Source organism: Ornithorhynchus anatinus, chromosome 14, assembly GCF_004115215.2.
Source record: "Ornithorhynchus anatinus isolate Pmale09 chromosome 14, mOrnAna1.pri.v4, whole genome shotgun sequence".
NCBI classification, from domain to species: Eukaryota; Metazoa; Chordata; class Mammalia; order Monotremata; family Ornithorhynchidae; genus Ornithorhynchus; species Ornithorhynchus anatinus.
In genome coordinates, this window is record NC_041741.1 from 33,900,844 (window position 1) to 33,926,464 (window position 25,621).

A 25,621-nucleotide genomic window follows, 5' to 3' on the forward strand; every position below is an offset into this window, starting at 1 on the left:
TAGAATAACAAAAAAATATTTTACTAAAACATAGGATTTACAGAAGAGTTTCCAGACAAGCCATACAAAATGGTCACAAGCTTTTTCTTGAAGAGAGATTTCTACACTTGATGGCAGAATCACAATATTAGTGAGGGCTGTGATGTTTTGCTTAATGTTCCCATTTTTGTTCCAAAAAATGAAGCTTGTCCATCTACGGCGTCTACGGAGTTAGACTTGGCTAGAGGGCATATTCTAAAAATATAACTGGTTAGCTGCTTTAACCAATGCAATTAGCAACACCATAAAAAGGGGGGAGGAGGAAGAAGAGGAGCCCACAGAATTTAAAAACAATAACAAAACAACAAAAAGACACAACCCTGCAGCTAACCCTGACAACTACCTTCATTCACAGTGCTTATACTTAAACCATGATGGAAGAAATGAATAAAAAGCAGGGATACGCCACTGCTCTTAAACCATTTCACAACAATCCAAATGATACTTCTAGCCTCTGCTCATGCTTTATAACAGTGAATCGGGGACAAGACAGATTCGCTAATGTGCATTTAATCACCAAAGGACTGAAGATGTCTGGGACTTTTATTCTGTAATGTTTCTAAGACTGTGTCCATTAAATGCAAACCAAAAAAAGGGAAGGTCTTGGCAGAAGAGGAGAAGTGATGCCCACTTGATGATCAGATCCAACTTAAATATTGTTCATGGCATATAGCCTAGTCCATGCTCTGGCTGCAGAGAAACAAAGATGCACAATATTTGATTAAGAAATCACCAATCGCTGACTTTGGTACATTCTACTCCATCAAACTCTTTTTAACAAGCACAGTGGTGATCAACAGAGTCTGTTTCGGCTACAGGTCTGTCACCCTCACCCTCCAAAGCTTCTTTAAAGGAATTTTCGGTAGACTTGGACGCAAACGTAAATAAAGCCATTCAATCATTGTGATCTATAAAACTACAGTGGCGTTACTCTAGCAGAGAGGTTCAGGATCCAAGTGCTCGATTCTCCTGTAAGGCGTCCGAAAAGAATTCTATTACAAATTGCTACGAAAATGAGCTGGAGGACCCAGGACTCCCTAGGCGAACCCCCATTGTGATCTGTCGGTGAGTCTGCCTATTGACTTGCCTGGACCTTGAGAACTATAAAGCTAGTGTTCGCGGTCACAGAAGCAATCGCTCGCTGACAATTCCCATATTTAGATGCATTTTTAAAGCTTTCACTGATGCTGGGTGCCAACAGGGCTACAGAAATTCAGACCCGGCAGGAGCACACTGAAATGAATACCTGTTTCTATGGCTTGGGCTTCATTGGTCTTCCACTGCTCCGCTACATCATTTGCTAATGGATCGTCAGGATTGGGAGCGCTTAACAAAGCCTGAATTGATAGCAGCACTGTACGGATCTGCAAAGCTGGAGACCATTTATCTAAGAAGACAAGAGTCGACAGGTTTAAAAACTCATGACCACCAAGGAGCTTACCGTACCTCTTTCCCACAAAGCTAAATGTCCTTTAACAAAAGAAAATTAAGGCAGTAGAATGTTAACAACAGGTCATGCTTAAGGGAAAAGGAGAAATTTTGCTAACACAATAAGGGTGACACTTACCTTTCAAAATATCTAAACATATTCTTCCCAACTTGTCTACATTAGGGTGATAAATTTTGGTCATGAAACGTACTTTAGGAGCTGCCATCGGGTATTCTTCTGGAAGGAAGAGTTCAAGTTTAAATGTCCCTCCCTCAAAGGGGGAATCCTGTGGACCTGCAATGACCACATGAAAATAACGTGCATTGCTTTCATCTGGTTCTGCTTTTATCCCAGGAACTGGTTCGGCCAGCAGGCGCTGGGTTTCCTACAATACAAAACAGAACACAAAACAGCTCTGTATAAATATCGTTACTTCACAGCTTTGACAAACATTGTCAGGTTCGCTTCAGCAGAAGCATCCATGTAAGAATCTTTACCACTTCCTAAATGGCAGGCGGGTTACAAAAGAGTTCACTAGTGTAGCCATCAGAAATATAACAGAATTTGAACTGCCTGATTCCATTTGGGCCCAGGACTTAGAATGAACATCTGACTTACCTCTTCACAAAATTACCCTGGCTACCCATTTCTAAATTTAGATAGCAAATCAGACTCTAAGACTACTAATTACACCTATTCTGTGATCAGAAATCAAAAGACACTAAGGTAACCCGCCGGGGAATTTGTAAGGAGCGAGACAGAGTTAATGAGTCCCTTTCACAACTTCAAAATTATCCAGAGGAAAAAAAATGAAGGGGAAAATTCTCTTTTTAAATTGCTCCCCCCTTATCAAATACAAAGGAATAAGGGAGGTAGAAATAAAATTGTCACATCTATAACCTGCCTTCATGCACAGTGCCATGAAAATAATTCCCGTACTCTGCACACAGTACGTGCTCAATAAATACAGTTGATTGACTGAACAGACTAGCTCTATCAGAATTCATATAAGTTTAGTTTTATAATATGGCTTAGAATAAGATGTTAGAAAAAATGGACTTAATGATGTTACTATTCATCACTGAAAGAAAGCTACCGTGCCCCCCTCCAAAAAAAAAAATTCACCAAGTTTCTAGTTAGGGAGTGAATTAACAGGATTGATTGTAAACACTTTTTAAAGTCCCCGGGGAATCAAGTGACAGCTGCAATGAAGCTGCATCAAGCTGCAATGAAAAGTGACAGCTTCAAGAAGCTGGTAGAGGGAAAGGCTATTATGGTAGAGTAAAAAAGCTGTGCTCCATCTTTTAGACTATTCCGAACATAACCGACAGAAAGAAAGGTAAAATGACTAAGGTTTGAAAACAAACTGTTGGAGACTGTCAGTTCTGCTCAAAAGAGTCGGGAGCTACCAAACATGTCCTTTGGTAATAGGGGTGGCAGAGAGTAAAAGGCAACACAATTGCCCATCAAGACAATTCGTATGTTGCATTTGAAAAGTATCTCCAAACCTTTACTTCCACTCTAGGATTTCCATATAAGGGGCTCACAGGAACCCTAAAGAATTCTTCCTTCACAGTTTGAGCGAGGGGGCACCTGATTCAATCAGTCGTATTTATTGAGCGCTTACTGTGTGCAGTGCACCGCATTAAGTGCTCAGGCGAGGACAATAATAGAGTTGGCAGGCACGCTTCCTGCCCACAATGAGCTTACACACTAGAGGGGGAGACAAACTTAAATATAATTTATGGATATGTACACAGGGCTGAGGGATGGGTGAAAAGGGGGTATAAATCCAAGTGCAAAAGATGACATAAAGAAAGTGGGAGACGAGGAAGTGAGGGCTTAGTTGGGGAAAGCCTCTTCACTGTTCCTGGGGACAAAGGGCTGGGGATGAGAAATGAAGTGGCCAAGCATTGTTTTCCTTTCCAAACAATAGCATGTATTGAGTAATTACTCTGTACTGAGAGAGTACAGTAAGAGTTAGCAGACATGATGCCTGTCCTCGAGGAGTTTACAATCTACTGGGGGCGACTGACACCAAAATAAATTACAGGTAAGGGGAAGTTACGGAGTTTAAGTTACAGAGTTTAAAGATATACATATATGGGTTAAAAGTGGGAAGTGGGGGTTCCCGGGTACTTAGATGACATGAAAGTGCAGAAGTGGCAGCTGCTTTTGCTTTTGGTTGGTTGGGCGGGGGGGGGGGGGGGGGGGGGAATAGGTTTAGTAAATTAATCAGGGAAGGACTGCGTCTTGGAGATGATAATAACAATGCTGGTATTTGTTAAGTATTTACTATGTGCCAAGCACTGTTCTAAGCGCTGGAGCATTTCAGAAAGATTTGAAGATGGGGTGAGCGGTGGTGTGCTGGATGTGAAGGGGGAAGGAGTCTCAGATGGAAGGGAGAGTGTGAACAAGGGCTTGAGAGGGAAGGATACAGTAAGCTCAAGTCTAGTAGAAGAGGGGCAAAGATAAGTGAGGGGTGGGAGGGAAGAGAGCTGATTGAGTCCTTTAAAGCCAACCGTCGGGAGTTTCTGCTTGATGCGCGGTGGAATGAACAATCATCGGAGGTTTGTGAAGACGGAGGAGACATGGGCAAAACAATGTTTTAGAAAGATGATCTATTTAATCTATCTGATCTATTCGAGCTACCTGATCTATCATTTAGAGAAATGAGGTACGGGCAGGATAGGGGAAGAACTGAGGTCTGATAGATCTGGGTCGGGGGCCTAGTAGTCGAGATAGGACATGAGGGATCTGGACCAACTTGGTAGCAGTTTGGAGAAGGGAGGGACAGATTCTAGAGATGCTGTGAGGAAATAAATCGACAGGCCTTCCTCAGAACTTTCACGTTTTCCGAGACAACTTTTATCCCTTCGTTTTAGAACTGCTCAACAATGTCCCCCAGAAATGGTGAAAACTACAGAAGAAAATGTAAAAGCTTGCATGGACATTTTTCTTCCTGGTATTACTCACATATGGCTAATGTGAAATACTTTCTAGCAGGAAACAGAGACCTAGGAAGCATGGAGGCACTTTGGTATGACATAGAAGGAAAAAGGGAGGATATTCTGAAAAACGGGGAGACAATACTATACTCATTTTTCAACAGTTGAAATCTGCCAACCGTACTCCATTTTTGACACATCAAACAATTCCACGTTGGATAATGCGATGTTATGGAATTGTATTTAGAAACAGCACAAAGATTTCTAAATACACATGGGCTGGGCTTAAAAACAAACCTGAGTGAGCCATGCATTAGCAACCCTCTCGTGTTTCAGAATGTTTAAGTGTCTACTGAGTAGCTGCTTCTAAAGCTTCAACATGAACCCAGGCCCAAGCTACTCACCTAACCCCTCCCCTCTGCTGAGAAGCCAGGTGGGGAAAGACGAAGCAGAAGCAGCATGAAGAGCAGTTAAAGCAGTTCAGAAACCCCAACCACCAGGGCTAGTAGCAGCTTCTGACCGCAGCAGAGCTGACACCCATCCCCTTCCACACCCAATCATTCTCCTTGCTCTCCCTCCCAGAATTACATACCAATAAAGATATGACTCTACCTATGTAGAGTCCATGCGTTCTGAAATACAGTCACCTCACCAGCATGGAGGCAAATCTCATTCACTGGAGAGGAATGAAGCAGACAATGGGGGATACTCAAGCAGCATTGTTTTAGTAACCTGAAATGGGGCCTATACACAGATGAAGAAGGCAGACCTGATGACTCATGGTCTCAAACAATGAGGAGCAGCAATGAGGTGTTGGAAAACACGGGCCCGGAGACTACGTGGCCATCAGGAAGATGGGTTGCTTTCCCCAAGCAGAGATTTTGGGGGGCAAAGAGACAGTTTGGAAAGCGGCAAGAAGTAGAGCTCTGCCTTCCCAACAATTTACCCAGCTTTAGGAGTAAATGCCCACAAGGAAGCTGCAGGTTTGGGCCAGGTAATTCAGTGCTTACAACAGTGCTCTGCACATAGTAAGCGCTTAACAAATACCAACATTATTATTATTATTATTATTATTAAGGATTTCTGGGCCAGAACAGGAAGGTTCTACTATAGACTCCGCCTTTAAACTCTGAACTCCTTGTGGTCAGGGAATGTGTCTGCCAACTCTGTTATATTGGACTCTCCCAAGCGTTGCGCACAGTGCTCTGCACAGGATCAAAGCTTAATAAATGCTGATTACTGATTGACTGATTCTAGCAGTAGCTGTGGTCTCCCCGGAAAGTTCATTCATTCATTCAATAGTATTTATTGAGCGCTTACTAGGTGCAGAGCACTGTACTAAGCGCTTGGGATGAACAGGTCGGCAACAGATAGAGACAGTCCCTGCCGTTTGACGGGCTTACAGTCTAATCGGGGGAGATGGACAGACAAGAACGATGGCAATAGAGTCGAGGGGAAAACATCTCGTAAAAACAATGGCAACTAAATAGAATCAAGGCGATGTACAATTCATTAACAAAATAAATAGGGTAATGGAAATATATACAGTTGAGCGGACGAGTACAGTGCTGTGGGGAGGGGAAGGGAGAGGTGGAGGAGCAGAGGGAAAGGGGGAAAAGAGGGTTTAGCTGCGGAGAGGTGAAGGGGGGGTAGTAGAGGGAGTAGAGGGAGAAGGGAGCTCAGTATGGGAAGGCCTTGTGGAGAAGGTGAGTTTTAAGTAGGGTTTTGAAGAGGGGAAGAGAATCAGTTTGGTGGAGGTGAGGAGGGAGGGCGTTCCAGGACCGCGGGAGGACGTGGCCCGGGGGTCGACGGCGGGATAGGCGAGACCGAGGGGCAGTGAGGAGGTGGGCGGCGGAGGATTGAAGCGTGCGGGGTGGGTGGTAGAAAGAGAGAAGGGAGGAGAGGTAGGAAGGGGCAAGGTGATGTAGAGCCTTGAAGCCTAGAATGAGGAGTTTTTGTTTGGAGCGGAGGTTGATAGGCCACGTCTGGAGTGTGTCATGAGCGGGGCTGCACCACGGCCCACATGGCGGCTACCCTCCCCCATCTTCATCCTTTCTGCCTCCAGAATCCACTCAGGCCTAATCCTCCTGTCCCATGGGTCCCCCACCCCACCTGTTCCTTCTCTTTTACTCACTCGCATCCTCTTTGGATTCAGAGGATCTGTGGGAAAGGGCACAGCTGACGGGAGCACAGACGACCGTTCTGTCAACCCTGCCTCAGAGTCAGTCAGTCAATCGTGTTGAGTGCTTACTGTAGGCAGCGTACTGTACTAAGCGCTTGGGAGACTATGATGCAACAATAAACAGACACATTTATTGCCCACAATGCGCTTACAGTCTAGAGGGGGAGGCAGACAGTAATATAAATAAATATATCAAAGACCCATGATTCCCCCTGCAGAAAAGCTGGGGGGTTGGGAAAGTTGATCTTCTTTGGGGATATGGGGGTCATATACGGGGTCACTCCTGCAGGGATCTAGCAAAAGGGACTACACAGAGCAAACTCAGCAAAGAAGCACCATGCTATTTTTACATGGATAGAATATGTCACTCAAGGGCAAGCATCTTAAGAACAGGGATCACGTCGATCAACTCTGTCAGCTGTACTCTCCCAAGCGCTTGGTTAGTAAGAGCTCAAGAAATACCATTAATTGGTGTGGAATGGATTACTGTTTGCACATTGGTCTTTCCAGCCAAATTCCAATGCACGGATAGCATTTTACTGAATGTCATTTTCAAAAAGGAAGAATATGCATATGTATGTGTGTGCTTATGTGTATATATAAACATGTTTCCACATTTTCATCTGCATACAGTATTATAATAAACACACATATACACCTCTCGTTTACAGATGAAAATATGGAGACATACACATATGAAAGACAATTACTTCGAAGCAAGAGGAAAGAAATAGAAAGAGAAGACTCAGACTGATAGAATGTACTTAGAATGTCAAATTGGTCCCTAAACAAAAATAAACATTTGTCACCAAGAGTGTCACCAAGGAAGCATGTTAATTCTATTTTCCACCATTTGGAAAACATCTGACTGTTTTAGAACTCTGGGACCAAAAAGACTCAATTCCTGAATAAACACAAAAATAAAAAGGCAAGTGAGTGGCCCAAATATGGCATTCTTTATACAGAGAAATCTGTGTTAACCTCCTCTCTTCATATCACAGAAAGAAAAATCTCAAAACACATCCAAGGAATCTATACTTTTCAAATTTTACACCTCAAAAATTTACTATCTCAGTCCCAGAGCTCCCTTTTCCATAAGGCCTACAGATCCCCAACTCCCTTTCAACTCCCTGGCTGCGCCACTCTACCAAATCCCAAGAATTTGGCTGAATGAGACTACCAGAGCAATTACCCATTTGAGGACAGAGATCATCTGTTCCACGCTAAGTTTCCCCTGCCTCCCTATGAATGCCATTCGTACTCCCCAAGCACCTAGTACAGTGTACCACATCAAAGAGGCACTTGATACTTCCTCATCTGCCCTTTTTAGGTTCAGTACCAATAAACTGACTTCTGCCCTTCTTTCAACTTCCCTGAAGTGAAAAATGACTCTACAATTCATACAAAAATAGCAAAGGGATGTTTGCATCAGAGAAAGGCTACTACTTTTCCAACAATGCTGTCAACCTTTGTGCCAACTTTTCATTTTGAGTTCAGGTACAAAAGAAGGACTTAAAGTAGAGAAGCAAATGAGATGGTAGGTTTCAAAGAACCAGTATGGCAGCAAATCCCAATCTGAGGAGTCTTCAGGCTACTCAGAAACTCTTTTTAGGCTCTCAAGGAAACTCTCCGGTATCGTTGGAGACTGGGATGAGAGAGGCAGGGATCAAGTCCCAAAATCAATCAGTGGTATTTATGGACCTCTGTGTGCAGAGCACTGTATGTAATGCTTGGGAGAGGAGAGGTTGGGTAGGAAAGCACTGGGTTTCAATGGTTTCCTCCTTCAAGTGACCCCGACCCGTGCAACTATCATCTGTGTTGTTAGACACAGGATCCAGGCCATGTGTGGCTCCTATCCGGTTTATAAACCTTTTTTTTTTTTTAAAGGGGGGTGCGCGGAGGCTGACCACAGACAAGAAGATGGCAGCTGCACGCTGCAGCGGGACATAATAGCTGAGGGGAGGGTGTTCCCAATATGGTTCTGCATATAATTACTTGTGAGATCCAGTCAGAGACTGCACAGGTGTTGTGAGGAGTGTTAGAGGGGAAGATGGAGAGACTAAACAAGCAGAGTCCTGAGATGAGGAGGCTTGTGAGAGTGGGTGCGGGGTGGCGGGGGGAGTCGGGGGTATTGCTTGAGGAGGGGAGGGGAGGGAGGAAGTAGATCTCTGGGATGGGAGTCTATGGGGGTGGAGAGGAACTCATATGGGAGGAAAGCGATGGAGTAGGGATAGGAGGAGAATGATATCGTGTGAAAGGAGAGTGGGTATTGGATGGAAGAAGGGAGGAGGAGAGAAGGGGAGGAACAGGAGAAAGATTAAGATCTGAAAATTGCCATGGCAACAAAACAGGAAGCTGCCCAGAGCATTTAGCTTCTCCATTCCACCCGCACTCCTCTGCCCGTAGTAAAACCAAGCTATTTGCATCTAACTCCAAGGGGTGACAGTAGTGACTGCCCCCACACTTGGTGGAGCTGAGCTCCCCAAGCTTCATCTGCCTCAAGTCTGACAAGCCCCGAGTCTTCCCCAAGATGGGCTGAAAAGACCCTATAATGTTGGCTTCCCCACCTGTTACTTCTTCCATTTCTCTTCCTCTCATATCTTCTCTTCCCCCAAACCCTTCTCCAATTCTGTTTTCACTCTTGCAATGTGAAGAGCTGGTGCCTATGCCTGCATCCTTCCCACCTCCGGCCCAAAAATATTTTCAGGAGATGAAATTTGGCTCAGGAATGAATGCAGGAGTTAAGGTAGTTCTGCCCTAGAGGGTTGAGAGGTTATACTAGCTTCTAAGAACACACTCATTCATTCTCTTACTCTGTCTCTCCACTGCCCCTTCCCATTTTTAGCAGCACTAACCCCTGGGGACTGTCTTCCTCCCTCACCTAGTGAGTTCAGTCTGACTCGTGGCCTGTCCCAATAATAGCTGAAGGTTGGCACGCCCCCTCTGACCCACTTGCTGTGAGTTGCCAATCCCTGCCCTGAAAGGGGCTCCTGGCTGCTTCCCACCACTGCCTGAAGAGCTGCTCTTCCACCTTTCCCAAATGGCAGTGAGGGAGGGAGGCAAAGCAGCCTTCCAAATTTTAGTAATAACTTTCCACTCAGGAAAGTCCTGGGTTTTTGGGGGGTTGTCCACTCTTACCAATGATTTCTCAAGCACTAGTCTCCCCTACATGCTGCATCTCAATTCAGTGTGTACCTCACATATCAAATGACATCCCTTAATGTGCAAAAATGTACCCACTCTAAATTGCAAGAACCAACAGAACCTGCCTCTGGCTATGGAAATACGTCAGAGGCATTTTCCTAAAGTACCAAGCTTCACAAACCTTAATCCCTGCTAATGAAAAAGCAACCTTAAAATCCAAACTCCTCGTGATCAGAGATCTTTCAGAACTCTTGTATTAGATACAGGTACAGTTCATGCAGAGACCAAGTTTATTATGGTTATAAGAAAGAGAATTGCTTGGAAAATTAGTCTTGTCTTATCCAGCATACAGAATGCATCAGAGTTCTGTTTTATTTCTTAACACTGCTTTTATGTGTCATACACACAGATTGACACTTTAAGAAGGCCAGGAAAGGGATATAGTTGTGTGTGTTGGGGGGAGAATGTCAGAGAAGCTTGGGTTCCAACAAGTTGGGCTTCATAAATAGCAGATCGTGCGCTGCTAGAGGTGGACCCAGTCAGTCAAAGGTACAGGGTCACCTTGAGTACCTACCTCAGAGAACTGAATAACAGCTGCCTCTCCCTCACTCTGAGCCTCCCTCTCCGATACCCGACCGGGACATTCCACAGTGCCAAGGAGAGATGCACAAAGGGTGGAAGGAAACAGAGGACTGCCTGGGTCAAAGCTAGAACAAACTCAAATGGAACCAAAGATGCTCCATGTCTCAAGATCTCCAGTATGGCCATGGGAGCAGAAGAGTGGCCCCCGCTTCTTCTCACCCATAAAATAGTTATGGGGGTGGTGAGGATGGCCCAAATCATACCTACTTTGATTCTCATGGTTAGGCCTACATTGTACAGGGCCCTAGGGGGTTTATCCCCTATCTTACGGCTCCCTTTCCTCCTCTAGGCCCTATTCCCTTATTTACTCTTCCCAACACCCAAAAATGAAAAATTGGCACCTCTGGCAAAATCCTAGTTTTAAACTGTCTCATTAGTCAGGTGATTTGGCCCTTCCTCAAGAATTCCACCCTGGTACTTATAGAAAGAACTGGTATTTCACCAGTAGGGAGAGAGAGAGAGAGAGAGAGAGAGAGAGATAGGGTTGGTGTCTGCCAAGGTAAATCCTTTGCAACTTGCTAACGTAACCATACCACATTTCTCCAGAGGAAAATGCCATAATATTAATCTTATCCTTTTGACAATATAGGACTTGAAATAAACTTAGTGCACCTCCCACTCTGCGGTGCAACCTTACATATGGCTATATGTACATTGTAAAAATGGGTCTTTTTCAATAGCAATTATTAAGCAATTACTCTGCGCACCAAGCATTGTGGTAAATCCCAGTTAACCAGATTGGAAACAGTCCCTGGTCCACACAGAACTATGTCTTTTATGGATGAGGAAACTGAGGGCCAGTGACATTAGATGACTTGCCCATGGTCATACAGCAGGTCAGTAACAGAGCTGGGATTCGGGCCTGGGTCTCCTGACCGCCAAACCAGGCTCTTTCTATGAGAACATACAGTCTCTCTAAATGATGAGAATGTCCATCTAAGGATGAGTCATTGTAAAACCAGAAGGCCTACTGACAACACTTTCAGAATACCACCTCTCCAGCCAGAAAGTAGGGAGACAGTGGGAGAGCACCGAGGGGAACTCTTCCCACCTTCTGGGCCTGCAACAAGGCCAGGAGGGAAGCAAGGAGTGCAAGGCAATGGGGCGCTCAGTGAGTTAAGGTGAACTTGGTTATTATGTCAGATGGAGAGTCACTAAGGCCTAGTTTAGCCGTGTGCAGCTCTAATCCTCCTCCTCGTGCTTTAACAGCGTTGGATTTTTGTATTTTTCAAAATCTTACACACTGCTAAAATCCACATGGCATTCTGTTAAAAAGAAAAAGACTGCTGATCATGGCAGAGGACCCCTGGAAAGATTCAGAAATTTTCAAAGGACACTAGGGAAGGAAAAGAAAAAGAAATTCTTAAAATTCAAATGGCAGCTGGTTTCCTGAAGTGAGAATCAGAAATCCCCCAGTGTCTTGATGCCAATAAAGCAATTAACAGCACTCTGCCCAAAACCCATTTTGCTCCCCAAAGCTTTAGGGCCAAATTACCAAGCCCAACTTCCCTCTCCAGCCCACTTGTTCTGAAATCTAATTAAACAGCTTCTTAAGCTTAAGTACATGTACCCAGACCTAGATACTCAGAAGTCATTCAGGCAGAGTGTGGCTAGGAAAAAGTCCACAAGGCTTCCTGATTCATTGACTCCTTGAGGCCTTTAAAGGCTATTTTCCAGACTCACTTCCAATTTCCAGGTTCTACAACCCAAGAAATTAAAAAAAAAAACAACAGTCCTCTGAGATTTGATTAAACGCACTGTTCATTAGAGAGGAAAAACTACTAAAATGACTGGCCTTTTTTCCTCCTTCAGTCTCCTTTACTCCACCTTCCACACAGGCCCAAATAAACCCACAAACAAGCTCCCTCCACAAACCCTGCTTCCCAGAAACACTTGCTGTTACTGAGCGAGGGCTTTCTGACAAATGACGCTTCCGTGCACAAAACATAGTATGAAATGGATTTGTGGAACTAATTTTGCGAGGGACTAACAGTTTCAGTTGGAACTACCATGCAGGGTATCTACTGTCGTGAAGGACTAATGTGGAAAACTTGTGGTCTGCAGTTTTTAGTCATGAATAAGCAAAATGGGATGCTGCGAACCACAAGCTTAGGTCACAGTAAGACTTGTTGATGACTAGCAAATCCACGTGCAGTATTGCAAACAATAAGATATTGTCTGCAGAAACAGGCAAATGGATATTAATATTATATTTCTTAAACACTTATATGTCAAGCACCGTTCTAAGCACTGGGGTAGACACAAGTTAAATAGGTTGAACACAGTCCCTGTCCCATATGGGGCTCACAGTCTAAATAGGAGGGCAAACAGGTATTGAATTCCCATTTTACAGATGAGGAAACCTAGGCCCAGAAGTTAAGTGCCTTGCCCAAGTTTACATGACAAGCAATTGGCAGAGCCAAGATTAATGGACTCCAAGGTCCATGCTTTTTCCACTGGGCCTGCTGATTCTCTTGCCAATACGAGCGTGAAAAACACAAAGCTGAAATGGGCATGAACGTCGTGAAGATATAAATGTAACTGCCTTGATAAATTTCATAGAATTGAGTTCTTGGGTTAATACCTTTAAATATGCCACTGGTGTGAACTGGTCAAAACTATGAAACTGCCAAAGCCTATCTGCAAACTCTTGGATGTCCAGAGAGATGGGAACCAAACCTATTTTAGATCATGGATTTTGGTTTTTTCCTGCACAATCAGAAGGTGGAGAAAACTGGGGACCACTTTCAATTCATGGGTGGTGTCTTCCTAGACCCCATCTCAGTGAAAAACAGCACTCAGTACATGCCTGGCACATACCATTAAAAAGAAAAAGACCTTGGCATCCTGTTCTTCCCCACAGTATTTAACAGGGTGGGCTACACTAACCAGCCCCCTGCTCAGAGTCCAGGGCCACAATGGAGCCAGAGGATGCTGAGGTCCCATTTCTGGCCTTAGTAGGGTGGCCCAAAAAAGGTATTCTCTTCTTTCACAACAGTCCCAGACCTGATCTTGGCAGCCCTGGAAACCAAGCAAGGGAATGTCACGACAGAATTCTGATTCTGTCTCTGCTGAAACCCAGAACTGACTCTGCTCTGCGTCCTCTACCCTTCTCGCTTTCAGTCTCTCAGGGAGTTCGTCTGCTCACAGCTACTATGCTCACAGCACCTAAGTGGATGGCTTCCAAAGCTTGCTCTATAGCCCCACAACTCCTCTCACCTCCTCGACATCCCCACCCAGGTGTCCTGCTGGCACCTTGAACTTAGCATGTCTAAAAAACACAACTCCTCATCTTTCTCCTTCTCCTACCTTCCCTTCCCAGTCGACAATAAGAGGAACCCCTCCACACACCCTTCCTGATTCCAGAGGCTCGCTATCTTGGGGTCATCCCTGATTCTTGGCTATTATTCATCTCACATTCCGTCTACTGCCAGATCCTGCCTGTTTTTCCTGTCCAACCTCCCCCGGATCCGCGCCTTCTTCTCCACCCAACTGCTACTGCCCTGCTACAGACTCTGGTGCTGCCCCAGCTAGACTATTGCATTAGCCTTCTCACTGGTCTCCCAGCCTCTCACCTCTCACACTTGCAATCTCTAGTTCACACTGCCGCCCAGATCATCTTCCTGCCCCATTGCTCAGCCTACACCTCGCCTCTTCTCAGAACCCTCCACCCACTTTCGACATCTCTTTGTGGCAAACAAAAACTCCTCCCAATCATCTTCAAGGCTCTTCACCATCTGGCCCCACCTGACCTGTCTGCTGTCTTCACTTATTATTCCCTAGCCAACTGTCTTCACTCCTCCCAAGCCAATCTTCCAGCTGTACCTCACTCTCTCCCCTCACTTGCGCTGTTCCTCTGGCTTGAAACACCCCCTCCCCCTATCTCCCCTACCCCAGTTTTGCCTCTTAGAAAAGATAGGTTCCGTTCAGTGCCATTTAGCCCCACATTCCCACAAATCTCATCGCATTTTATACATATCTTCATATTCTATTGCTTCCTATCTGTAATTTATTTTACTGTGTCTCCCCCACTAGATTGCTAAGATCCTTGAGGATCACATCTAATAACTAGCATCCTCTCCCAAGGGCTTTGTTCTACTATTTGACTGATTACCATTTTGCATCCAGTGGCAAAGATTAATGATCAAATGATTTCAGTACAAAAAAACACTCAGTGGTAATTATGTGTAGCTTAAGCAAATACCAACACAAAGCACAAAAATGAGAAGATATTTTCCAAATGCTAAAATATTTCAGAATTATAAACTCGGTAGATATAGCCAAGAAAAGGGACTAACTGAAAAATACAATAGCAGGGAAGGAAAAATAAGGTTAGATGACAGCTACTACACTCAATTCTCTGATAAATGTGGCCATTTCATTCCAAAGGAACCTACTGTAAAAGAATACTTACACTATTGTACCTGCAATCTAAGAACTATTATTATGGTATTTGTTAAGCATTTACTATGTGTCAAGTACCGTTCTAAGCAGTGGGATAGATTTAAGTTAATCAGGTTGGACACAGTCCCTGACCCAAATGGGGCTCACAGTCTAAGTAGGAGGAGGAAGAGCAGGTATTTAATCCCCATTTTATAGTTGAGGAAACTGAGGCACAGATAGTGAAGTGACTTGCCCAAAGCCACAAAGCAGAAAAGTGGTAGAGCCAGGATTAGAACCAGGTCCTCTGACCCCCAGGCCCACACTCTTTCCACTAGAGCAGGCTGCAATGACCAGCACCAAGACCATGCTCAAATCCATACATTCTGACATCACAGTGCTCTGTCCAGAGAAGCCCACTGCCAAAAGCACTTTCACCAGTTCCTTAACGGCATTCTACCCAAAACGCAGCACACAAACCTGTATTATGGGAAAAAAAATGACTGAAATAAGAATACCTTGCTTTGGCATAGTATTTTTACTCCCCCAGCGCTCTCGCATTAAGTATCTCATTCTTGCCCTCACACAACTCTGCGAGGCAGTTAGGAAAGGCTATTCCCCCATTTTACAAATGAGGAACTGAGGACAGATTAAGTGACTTGCCCACGGTCACAAAGCAGGCTAGTAACAGCTCAAACTCGGGTCCTCCGGCTACCAGACCAGTGCCCAGTAATCCCGCTGAAAAAAGTAATTCTCTTTTAACATAACCTATTTCAAAAAACACTTTTCAATCAATGCAGTTTACTGTTTTAAAATTTGATGTGGAAAATACTTTTGAATTCCTGATCTTACACTATTACCTAGCAGACAGACATTATCCAAATGGCAAAATCATGGAATTGTTTCACATAACCAGTGACCATATCACACCTAAAAAGGTCAATGTTCTTATACTTTACTCGGAAATTTTAATAAATATGTTAATCTACTTATCAATCCAAATCAATACTATTATCAAAAACACTTTAAAATTTGTCTCTCATTCAGTGGCATTTACTGAGTGCTTACAGTGTGCAGAGCACTGTACTAAGCATTTAGGAAAGTACAGTGCCAGAGAGTTGGTAAACACGTTCCCTAGGAACCACTACAAAGTTCATTTTCCAGCTTTGTTCATTTTCTTTCATTCATTCATTCATTCGTATTTATTAAGTGCTTACTGTTTTCACTGATCATCAGGGGTGCAGGAGCGAGGTAGTAATACTTAACCTATTATTACCATCCCTTAACTGATAGAGGATTGGGGCTAAAGCCTGAAAATAACTGTCCTTGACCCTCCCTAGCTCCCAATATTTTTAGCCTTTGGAAACAATGTCACTTATTCTGGTTCATTAAGGGTACTATATTTGTAAATCCAAGCTGACATCTACACAAGCCAAGATGCCTACTACAAATAGAAAAATAGAACATAACTAATTGGTCATCTCTAAATGTATATGGTTTCAGTTGCATGAACCATGATCATATGATTGATCAGGACCTACAACATTTCGAAAACTATAGGTTCCTCCAGAAAAAGTCCAAACTGGGCTGGTTCTTCCAAATTCCTGCTTGGTTCAAATTGTCAGCATTCTCCAGGCAGAAGTAGAAACACTGCTTCTTCCTGTTTTCTTCTTGTTCTTCTTTTTTTTTTTTTTAAGTGCAGATCACCCACACCACATCTTTCCTCCATCCTCTACCACATTAAAACCCCCTCCTGCAATGTAAATACTTGCATAAAATACATGCATTTTATCAGCTCTTCATAAGTAGTACCATAAAGGATCCAGTATAGAGAAATTTTGGATTGTGGTCTTCAATCTATATCTTATCTTTTCGCAGATTTGTGGTAGTGGCTTTTAAAATCAATCATTAGCTATGAAATTTATCAAGACAGTTACATTTATATCTCACTAGCTCACCCATGGGAGGACCTAGCATATTGTAATATTAGTCTTTCTTCTGGCATCAGCTTTTAAGAAATCTCCTGATCAACAAAAGCTTATATCATTCACACACATAATTTACTTACTAAGAAACATCTAGTTTTAGCAGCGATTTTAGTGCCTTTTTGCTCCTCAAAACAGCCAATTAAAGCACTTAAATTGAGGGATTTAATGCCCCACACCGCCTTTCCCCCCCAAAAAAACAAAGTGAACACTAGCTCTGTGCCAGATTCCTGGGACCAGCAGGGAGTCTGCTGCTGGGGAGAACCCAGAAAACGGGGGGGGGGGGGGGGGGGGGGGAGTCTCAGAAACCTGCAAACCTCAGGCATAAGGAGGAGGTACTGTAGGAAAGAGTGGAGGGAGACTGGGAGTGGGGGGGGAGGGGGGGGGAAATCAGGGCACAAGAAATGGCCAACCCAAAAGGCTCACCCTCTGAGCCTCTTTCTCTCAATATGAGGGAAGTTCGCTTGGGTTTCATGACATGAGAGACCTCTTGGAAGGGGTGATGAGAACTTGAAGGGGAAGGGGAGTTCCATCCACTTTAGCTGAGTCAGGCAGGGAGGGAATCAATTAAAGACATTTATTGAGCGCTTACTGTGTGAAGGACTGTACTAAGCATCTGGCAGAGTACGATATAACAGAGTCGGCAGGCATGTTCCCTGCCCACAGAGGAAGAATTACTGAGCCACTTCCCCACCCCCCTACCCTAGCTTCTGCCACTTGTCCCTGGGGTGGTGAGTGAAGGACAGAATTTTCCTCAATTCTGAAGATAAAATAGGTGGAGGCTTTTTAAGGCATCCTCATTTCAAAGTGGTGAGTGAGACTGCAGGAGGTCTGTTGACACACAAAAGCGGAAATCCAGTAAGGAAGCAGAAGCCGCTCAAGGCAGGAAGGGTTTCCTGTTGAAGTGTTTAAGCCAGCTACGGAGGCTGTTCACAGTCTGCCCGGAAAGGGGTGGACCGAGATTATCCCTGTGGTTTATATCCCTGAGGTGCAATTTAGGAGAAATGTACTTAATTTAATCCTAAAGTTGTCTTAGAAAGCCAGTCAGAGTCGTTTCCTCTTCCAGGCTTGTAACTGGAGAGGGGTAGCTAACTACTCCGAAGAGGAGGATAAAGAGGGCAGCTTGAGCCGACCTGCTCAAGTTCCTGAGATTGCCCCATTAGATTTAAGATCTTTGAGAATGGGGATCATATAATAGGGATTCCCCTCGCCACCACACTGTGAACCCACTGTGGGCAGAGATTGTCTCTCTTTGTTGCTGAATTGTACTTTCCAAGAGCTTAGTACAGTGCTTTGCACACAGTAAGCACTAAATAAATATGATTAACTGAATAATATGCCTCCCTAAGTCTCCCAAATGTCTAGTACAGTGCTCTAATCCGTGGTTGTTCAATAAATATCTCCAATGTCACTATTAAGCAAGGCAGCACTCAGAGATCTGACCACTCTGGGGCACAGCTGGTGAGAAGGCCCACCACCCACAATTGATGGAGAATCAGTGTTTCAACAGAAGGCAACACCAGGCCTGGGAATCAGGAGACGATGATTCGAGTCCCAGCTCTGTGACTGGCCTTCAACAGGTCACTTTACCTTTCTGCATCCTCATCTGTAAAATGGAGGAGTCCCATTTGGGACAGGGGTTCTGTTTGATTTGACAACCTTATAGCTAATCCGAGCTCTGCCACTTGTCTGCTGTGTGACTTTGGGCAAGTCACAACTCCTTTGGCCCTCACTTACCTCATCTAAAAAATGAGGACGAAGACTGTGAGCCCATGTAGGACATGGATGGTGTCCAACCTGATTATCTTGTATCTACCCCACCACTTCGTAGAGTACATTTCATCTAATTTAAAACAAAATCTTACCCTAGCACTTACCACAAAGTGCTTAATAAAGCCAAAATTACTGTTACTATAATTCAAATGTTTAAGGTCAAATGCTGACACAACAAAAAGGTAGGCAAATACATCAAGTTGCCCATTAAAAATTAGTACAGAAGTAAGCCAATATTAAAGGAATACCTTTACTACTTCAATTACAACTCATAACCAAAATCTCCAAAAGGATAAAATTCTCAAGGACAGAGGAAGAAACAACATGAGAAGGAAGCAAAGGAATGATTTCAATGCATCCATCTTTGACTCAAAAACTTATTTCACCAATGAAGTAGGAATGAGGCTTCAGGTTTCAGCGGTTAGCTACAGGATTATTAAACCATGTTATCATCAATGGTCCTTCAGGGAAAATACAACCCAAAAGAGCCAAAAACAAGTAAATCTTAAACCAGCCTTGTTTTGTTTCCAGCCTACCTGCCCACAGGGAGATTCCCTCAGAGTACAGTTGATTAAATCAGTTTTTGCTTCTCCTCCAGCGCCCAATCACTGGTTTGGGTCCACCAGGTGAATGGCTATTTCTAACACTGTCCAAAAACAGTAACTGAGTCAAGCTGATAAAAAATTAACAGGCCAAAGTGGCTTTTACCATTAAATACTCAGGATCAGGGATGGGATGAGGCTAAAATGAGATAACTGTTGTGAAAGAGCTTTGGAAAAAGAAAAGTAATGCCCCATATCCAATTCAGCCTAGTGGGAAGAGTGTGAGACTGGCAATTAGTAGATGTGGGTCTTTGTCTAAGCTCTGTCACTGATCTGCTGTGTGACCCTTGGTAAGTCACTTAATTCTCCATACCAGTTTCTTCATATATAAAATGGGGCTGAATTACTCCTGAAACCAAGAGTTTTATGTGGGATGGGGACTGTAAGCTGATTATCTTGGATCTACCCCCATGCTAACGAAAATTATAATTCAAGGTATTAAAAAATATAAAAGACTTGAGAGTTTAACAGTGGGGCCTCAAGTAAGTTTGTCACCACTTACAACTGTCCCAAAATGCAATGTAAAACAAACTGCTACATCATATTCTCCCTGGATATGGCACAAACAATTGCAAATGACGGAGCGGAGGGGGAAAAAGGGGGGGGAATGCCACAAACATCATTTTACAAACTAACCTCAAACTAACCTCTTCCATGTGAATCAATATAATATAGTTAAACTCAAAAAAAACCCCAAACCAAAACACCACTGAAACTTGACACCCTTCTATTTCACAACACATCCATGACATTTATTGATCACTTATGTGCAGAGAACTGGAGAGCACAATATAGAGTTAGACGCTTTCCCTGTCCACAACACATCTCAACATTTACGTTAAGAACATATGAGCAATCCCTTTCAAAGTAATCAAGCCTCAAGGCAACAAATCCAACTTTGAAATGTAATATTTATCGGTATTTATTAAGCACTTACCATGTGCCAGGTAACTGACCCACTGCCTATGAAAAATATCAAAAATAAGGGATCCACCCTGAGCTGTTGAAAATACCAGCACATCAGTCACACATTACACAGACTGCTTCACTCTGTAAAGAGTCACTGGTAAGGCTCACCAGTTGGAAACCGAAACTGGGAAGCATAAAACCCAGTGGAAATCCAAGGCAGCAACTTTGTAACCACGGTGGTGCAGGGAAAACTGAAACAAGAACTTTTTCAAATTCATCGCATGACATCTAGGAAACGGGCTTTACTACAAAGGAGTCCTCTCCCAGGCAAAATTCCATCCCTGGCTCAAATGGGAGAAATCCACAAATGGCATGGCGGCTTCACCTTCTACTACCTCCACCCAAACAGGGCAGTACCTAAATGCAGAAATTGGGTTTCACCACGAAGGACTGCAACATAGAAAATCCTACTTTAGTTTCATAAATTTACTAAAACAAGTGACACTGAAACATCCTTTATTCTGCCTAAAAGGAGTTTAAAATTCAATCACATCCTGCCCTGCTATTGTACTCTCCCGAATGTTTAGTTTGGTGCTCTGCACACCAGCAGGCACTCAAATTTCATCAACTGCCCTGAAAAAACAAGTGGGAAATAAAAGCTTCAAAGCATCTGCCAATCTATTCCATTACAAATAGGTAGGGAAATTAACGGTTAATACAACGATATTAACTTCTGATGAAAGAGATCCATTTGAGATCTCTGCATCTGAGCAGGGCCAGGGAGAAGCTTCAGTGAGTAAAAGAAAAATCTATCACATTTAATGAAGAAGCAATGCCCAACTTTGTGACTCACGTACAAAACTTGGGCCCTCAACAGCTGACTTTCAACCTCCTGATGTGGACCAGGGCCTCCAAAGTAAATATGTACCTTCTCCCTCATAGAAGTGTCCCAAATACATACTCTGCAATGTGTCAGTTACCTCAGAGACTTTTTTTAATGGTATTTGTTAAGCACTTACTATGTACCAAGCACTGCACTAAGTGCTGGAGTAGATACAAGCTATTAATAATAATAATAATGGCATTTGCTAAGCATTTATTATGTGCCAAGCACTGTTCTAAGCACTGGGATAGATACAAGGTAACCAGGTTGTCCCACTGGGGCTCACAGTCTTAATCCCCATTTTACAGATGAGGTAACTGAGGTACAGAGAAGTGAAGTAATTGCCCCAAAGTCACACAGGAGACAAATGGCAGAGCTGGTTTAGAACCCAGGTCCTTCTGACTCCCAGGCCTCTACCCTATCCAATCAGCCATGCTGCTTCTGCAAGTAATCTCTACAGTCATCTCATCCATCTTTCCTTGAGCATCCAGCAAGGAAGAAGAAAAGGTATCCTGGTTGTCGGAGAGGTATCTTGCAGTCCTTTTTAGAAGGGCTCAACATCACCTACCTCTCCATTTCACTGATTTTGGGAGATATTTGCCCTAAAAGCCCAACATGATCTGAAAAATTTTCCCCAGCAAACCCTGTAAAACTGCAGCACTCTTGACAACAATTCAGTCAATTGGAGAGCTGAAAAATTGACTAAGTAAACTGAGGACCACCACACTCCCAATCTGAGGAATTCAAGAAAAGAAAAATACCTTGGCCTGAATTGCCCAGAATGGCTGTTGAAAAAAGTTCTAAATTTACTACATAAATATGCAGCCCTTTGTTTTACTTTGGCTGGGCACATGAGTCATTAAGAATATTCACACTACATTTGGAGCAAATGGCTAAAATGGCTTTTGAAGTACAGCCTAGCTAAACGTGTGCTGAGAGATTTATAACATGCCCGCTCTACAAGTTTTGAAGCATTCTTTATGCTTCCTGGTAACATCTATTCTATTCAGAGCACTTGGTAGGAAAAGCTTAGGATGTTCTGAAAACTTTATTTCCCAGGTTTGGGTGGGGCATCTAAGATTTCTTAAATGGCAACCACTGCAAGAAATGTTTTAAAAACTTTAAATTTTGGTAGGCAGAGAAAAGCTCTGAGAAAGTGTTTGGAGAATTTAGAGAGAACCCTGATTTACAAGATTCAAGAGCCAAACTATGTGCCACACCCTACCAATGTATGAAAATACAGTGTTACTCAAACTGAGAGATCAGCGGTAGAGTGCTCTGCCCACACAGTAAGCACTTACTAAATACTACTGAGAGATTCATCACTGTCCTCCTCCTAGCCTGCTTCTCTTTAAGACCAAGAGAAGTCCCCAAAGCTGCAAGGGATGCCTGTGGCCCATTTTTGACCCCCAAAATGGTCATACATGAGATGCCGGGGCCCCCTCCACTCCTATGAACCACTAAGTGTGAGCTTTTTTTAAAAAACAAAAACAAAGAGCATGGTAGCAGGGAGGGGTTGGGGTAGGGTTGCTCTGGGGTTAAAAAAAAAAAAATAGGGAGTTTCCTGGCAGTATTCTGTTAATAGTATCAGTCAAAAAGTACGGAGTTGGCACACGCATGCGTGCATGTGTGTACACACATACCTTGGCACCTTAGAAAGCTCTGACCACTCACATTCTCTGGTTTAGGACGCAATGGACAGTGCCCAGTAAGCACTTAATACTATTCCTACTTTACAACACCAGGCTCCTAAAGAGATTATATAACTCCTTCCCCTCCCTCCTCCAAGCTCTCCTGTTCTTCTTTACCAAGCTCATGCCCCATCTGCTTCTCTTTACCCCCCACTCCCAAGGGGTATCCTAAAGCAGGGGTATGGGATGGAATCAGAATGGGAGTCTGCAGCAGGCTAGCTGCACTGATCAACATGCAACCTATTTCTTCCCACTCCTTCCCATTCTTTCCCACTGCTGCTGTGGGAGCCTCGGGGTTGGGAATGGGATGACAGGGGGCATGTAGGAAAGGGGGAGAGAAGACATGCAGCAGCAACAGCTCCCAAACAGACAGTCTGTCTCTAGAACAACCAATACCCATGACTCCTACTATGAACACTAAAAAAATCCTTCTATATTACCATAAAACTCTTCAGAAACCTCAATCGTGAGCATATTTTTTGTTTGGAAGCAAAATTTAGAAACACAAGTTTTAAATTTCTCAATGTTAAATTCTGAATTAAAGCACATTAATGTAGTTGATCTAAAATTGACAGAGTACCCAACTCGGGGTTTAGGTAAAAATAGGGTATTGGGACAATGTTCAGCAAAGAGGCCCGCAGAGAAAATGGTTTTGACCTAGGTTTTGACTTCAGACGTGGTTTTCGAGAGCCAAATGTGCCCAACTCTGAGGATTCTTTGCAACAGTTCCCAAGGTCTTTAAAGACAATAAAAATCAACCATGCATCCACCATTAGTAAAGGTTAAAACTCAAACTCCATTCTCAGTGTATAGAATTTTGGGGCAACACTGCAGAAAAATACTGCAGTTCTTTTCATTATGGGAGTAAGTGTTTAAGATGGGCAGAAGACTCTCCAGAAAACAAGAATGATTTTTTTTTAATGGTATTTAAGCTCTTCCTGAATGCTGAGCACTGAGGTAGATACAAAATGATCAAATTGGAAACAGTCCTTGTCCCGCAATCTATTTTATTCCCATTTAACTGATGAAAAATTGTGTGTGGCAGGGAGGGGAGGTCAAGTGACTTTCTTGCTCAAGGTCATCTAGTAATAATAATTGTGCCATCTTTTAAGCGCTTACTATGTGCTGGGATGGATACAAGCAAATCAGATTGGACACTGTTCCTATCCCAAGAGGGGCTCACAGTCTCAATTTCCATTTTACCAATGACATAACTGAAGCATGGACAAGTCAATTAACTTGCCCAAGGTCAGGCAGCAAACAACTGGAGGAGCGGAGATTAGAACCCATGACCTTCTGACTCCACGCCTGTGCTCTATCCATTAAGCATCTGGAGCCAGGACCGGGATCTCCTCCCTAACAGCCCCATGCTCTTTCCACTAGGCAACAGTGCCTCCCTAATGACACAAAATCCTCTCCTACAAACTATTTTGGTCTAGTACATAACATTCAACTGAATCATAAGTCTGATTTTTGACTTTTCTAAACCTGATGCATTGAAATCCTTAGTTTTATTGCCTAATCTTAGCAAATGGAAAAATTATACTAGCGAGTTAGTAAAGCATCCTTGTTTCAATGGCATAATTTAATCAGTAAAGGAAAGGCTTTTTCATTTTCTATTACCAGTTCAGCAGTGGATTTCTAAAATCGTTGTAGGTAAATCAATTCTCTCTCTGCATGCACAATATCTATAACCTTAAAGAGAGCTGGAAAATTTGAACTACAGATTTGTAAAAGAATATGATCTCTATTCTCACTCTTTCAAAGTCTGTCAGAAAGACTCCTAATAATTTGGAAATAACTAGTTAGTTGCAAGCACCTTGGGTCACCCAGGCTACATTTCTGTGCCTGAGAAATGCACAAAGTTTACTCAGACTTCTACGCTTGTGTGGAAGCCGTAACTGACAAAATTGAGTTCATAATTTGCCCTTGCATCTCCCCAAAAACCCTATCCACCTGCATCCACACCTGTTAATGATCACGGTGATCCTAGACCCTACTCACCACCACCAGACAACCAATCAATGATTTTTACTGAGCACTTTCTGTTTGCAAAGAAGTACTTGCAAAGTACAATCAATAGAGGGGATAAACACATTCTCTGCTCACAAAGAACTTACATGGGGGGGGGGGGGGGCGTTACAATAAATTACAATTACAGGAAATTGGAGAGTGCAAGGATATGTACATAAGTGCTTTGGGGATGGAGTGCATATCAAGTGCTCAAACTAATCTAACGGCTGGTGAGGGGGAAAGATGATTTAGTTTACTTCTCAATCACCATATTAATGATAGTGTTATTTCCCCGAAGATCTACACACTCAACCACTGCAATACAAATTATAAATGACATTCCAGGGCACTCAATCGTATTTGAGCGATACTATGTGAAAAGCACTGTACTAAAGGCTTGGGAGAGTACAGTACAATGGAATTGGTAGACATGTTCCCTACCCATAACGAGTTTACAGTCTAGCGGGGGAGAGACAGACATTAATATGAATAAGCAATTTATAAGTAAGAAGACTTAATCGGGGAAGGCCTCTTGGAGGTGTGACCTTAATAATGGAGAGAGTGGTGGTCTGGTGCATATAGGGCAGGGTGGCGGGAAGTTTCAGGCTAGAGGGATGACGTAGGAAAGGGGTCAGGGGCAAGAGAGATCAGGGCAGTGAGCAAGCTGGCGCTAGAGGAGCCGAGTGTTTAGGCTGGGGTGTATTAAGAGGTTAGTGAAGTGCAGTAGGGTGGGTGAGCTGACTGAGTGCTTTAAAACCAAAGGTAAGAGTTTCTGTTTGATGCAGAGGTGGATGGGCAGCCACTGGAGGTTCTTGAGTGAGAAGTGGGGAGACACGAACTGAACGCTGTTGTCGATAAATGATTCGTGCAGCACAGTGAAGTAGGGATTGGAGCGGGAAGAGGCTGGGAGGTCAGCGAGGAGACAGATGCAATAGTCAAGGCGGGATAGGATAAATACTTGGGTCAGCACGGTAGCAATTTGGATGGTGAGGAAAAGTGCG

The 25,621-nt window shown here is 43.5% G+C and overlaps 1 protein-coding gene across 2 annotated transcripts in view; it reads right to left on the minus strand.

Moving 5' to 3' along the window:
- UBE2N (ubiquitin conjugating enzyme E2 N) overlaps positions 1–25,621 on the minus strand; it is a 35,621-nt gene continuing 10,000 nt past the window's right edge. The window contains exons 1-4 of one of the 2 annotated variants that reach the window (XM_029079249.1): positions 6,551–6,571; positions 1,607–1,853; positions 1,286–1,426; positions 1–729 (exon numbers count right to left, since the gene is read on the minus strand). In XM_029079249.1, coding sequence (XP_028935082.1) covers positions 689–729; positions 1,286–1,426; positions 1,607–1,853; positions 6,551–6,556 — 435 coding nt within the window. In that variant the 5' untranslated portion in view covers positions 6,557–6,571 and the 3' untranslated portion in view covers positions 1–688. Of the gene's footprint in view, positions 730–1,285; positions 1,427–1,606; positions 1,854–6,550; positions 6,572–25,621 lie in introns of those variants that run through there. The other variant, XM_029079248.2, reaches the window with a different exon arrangement.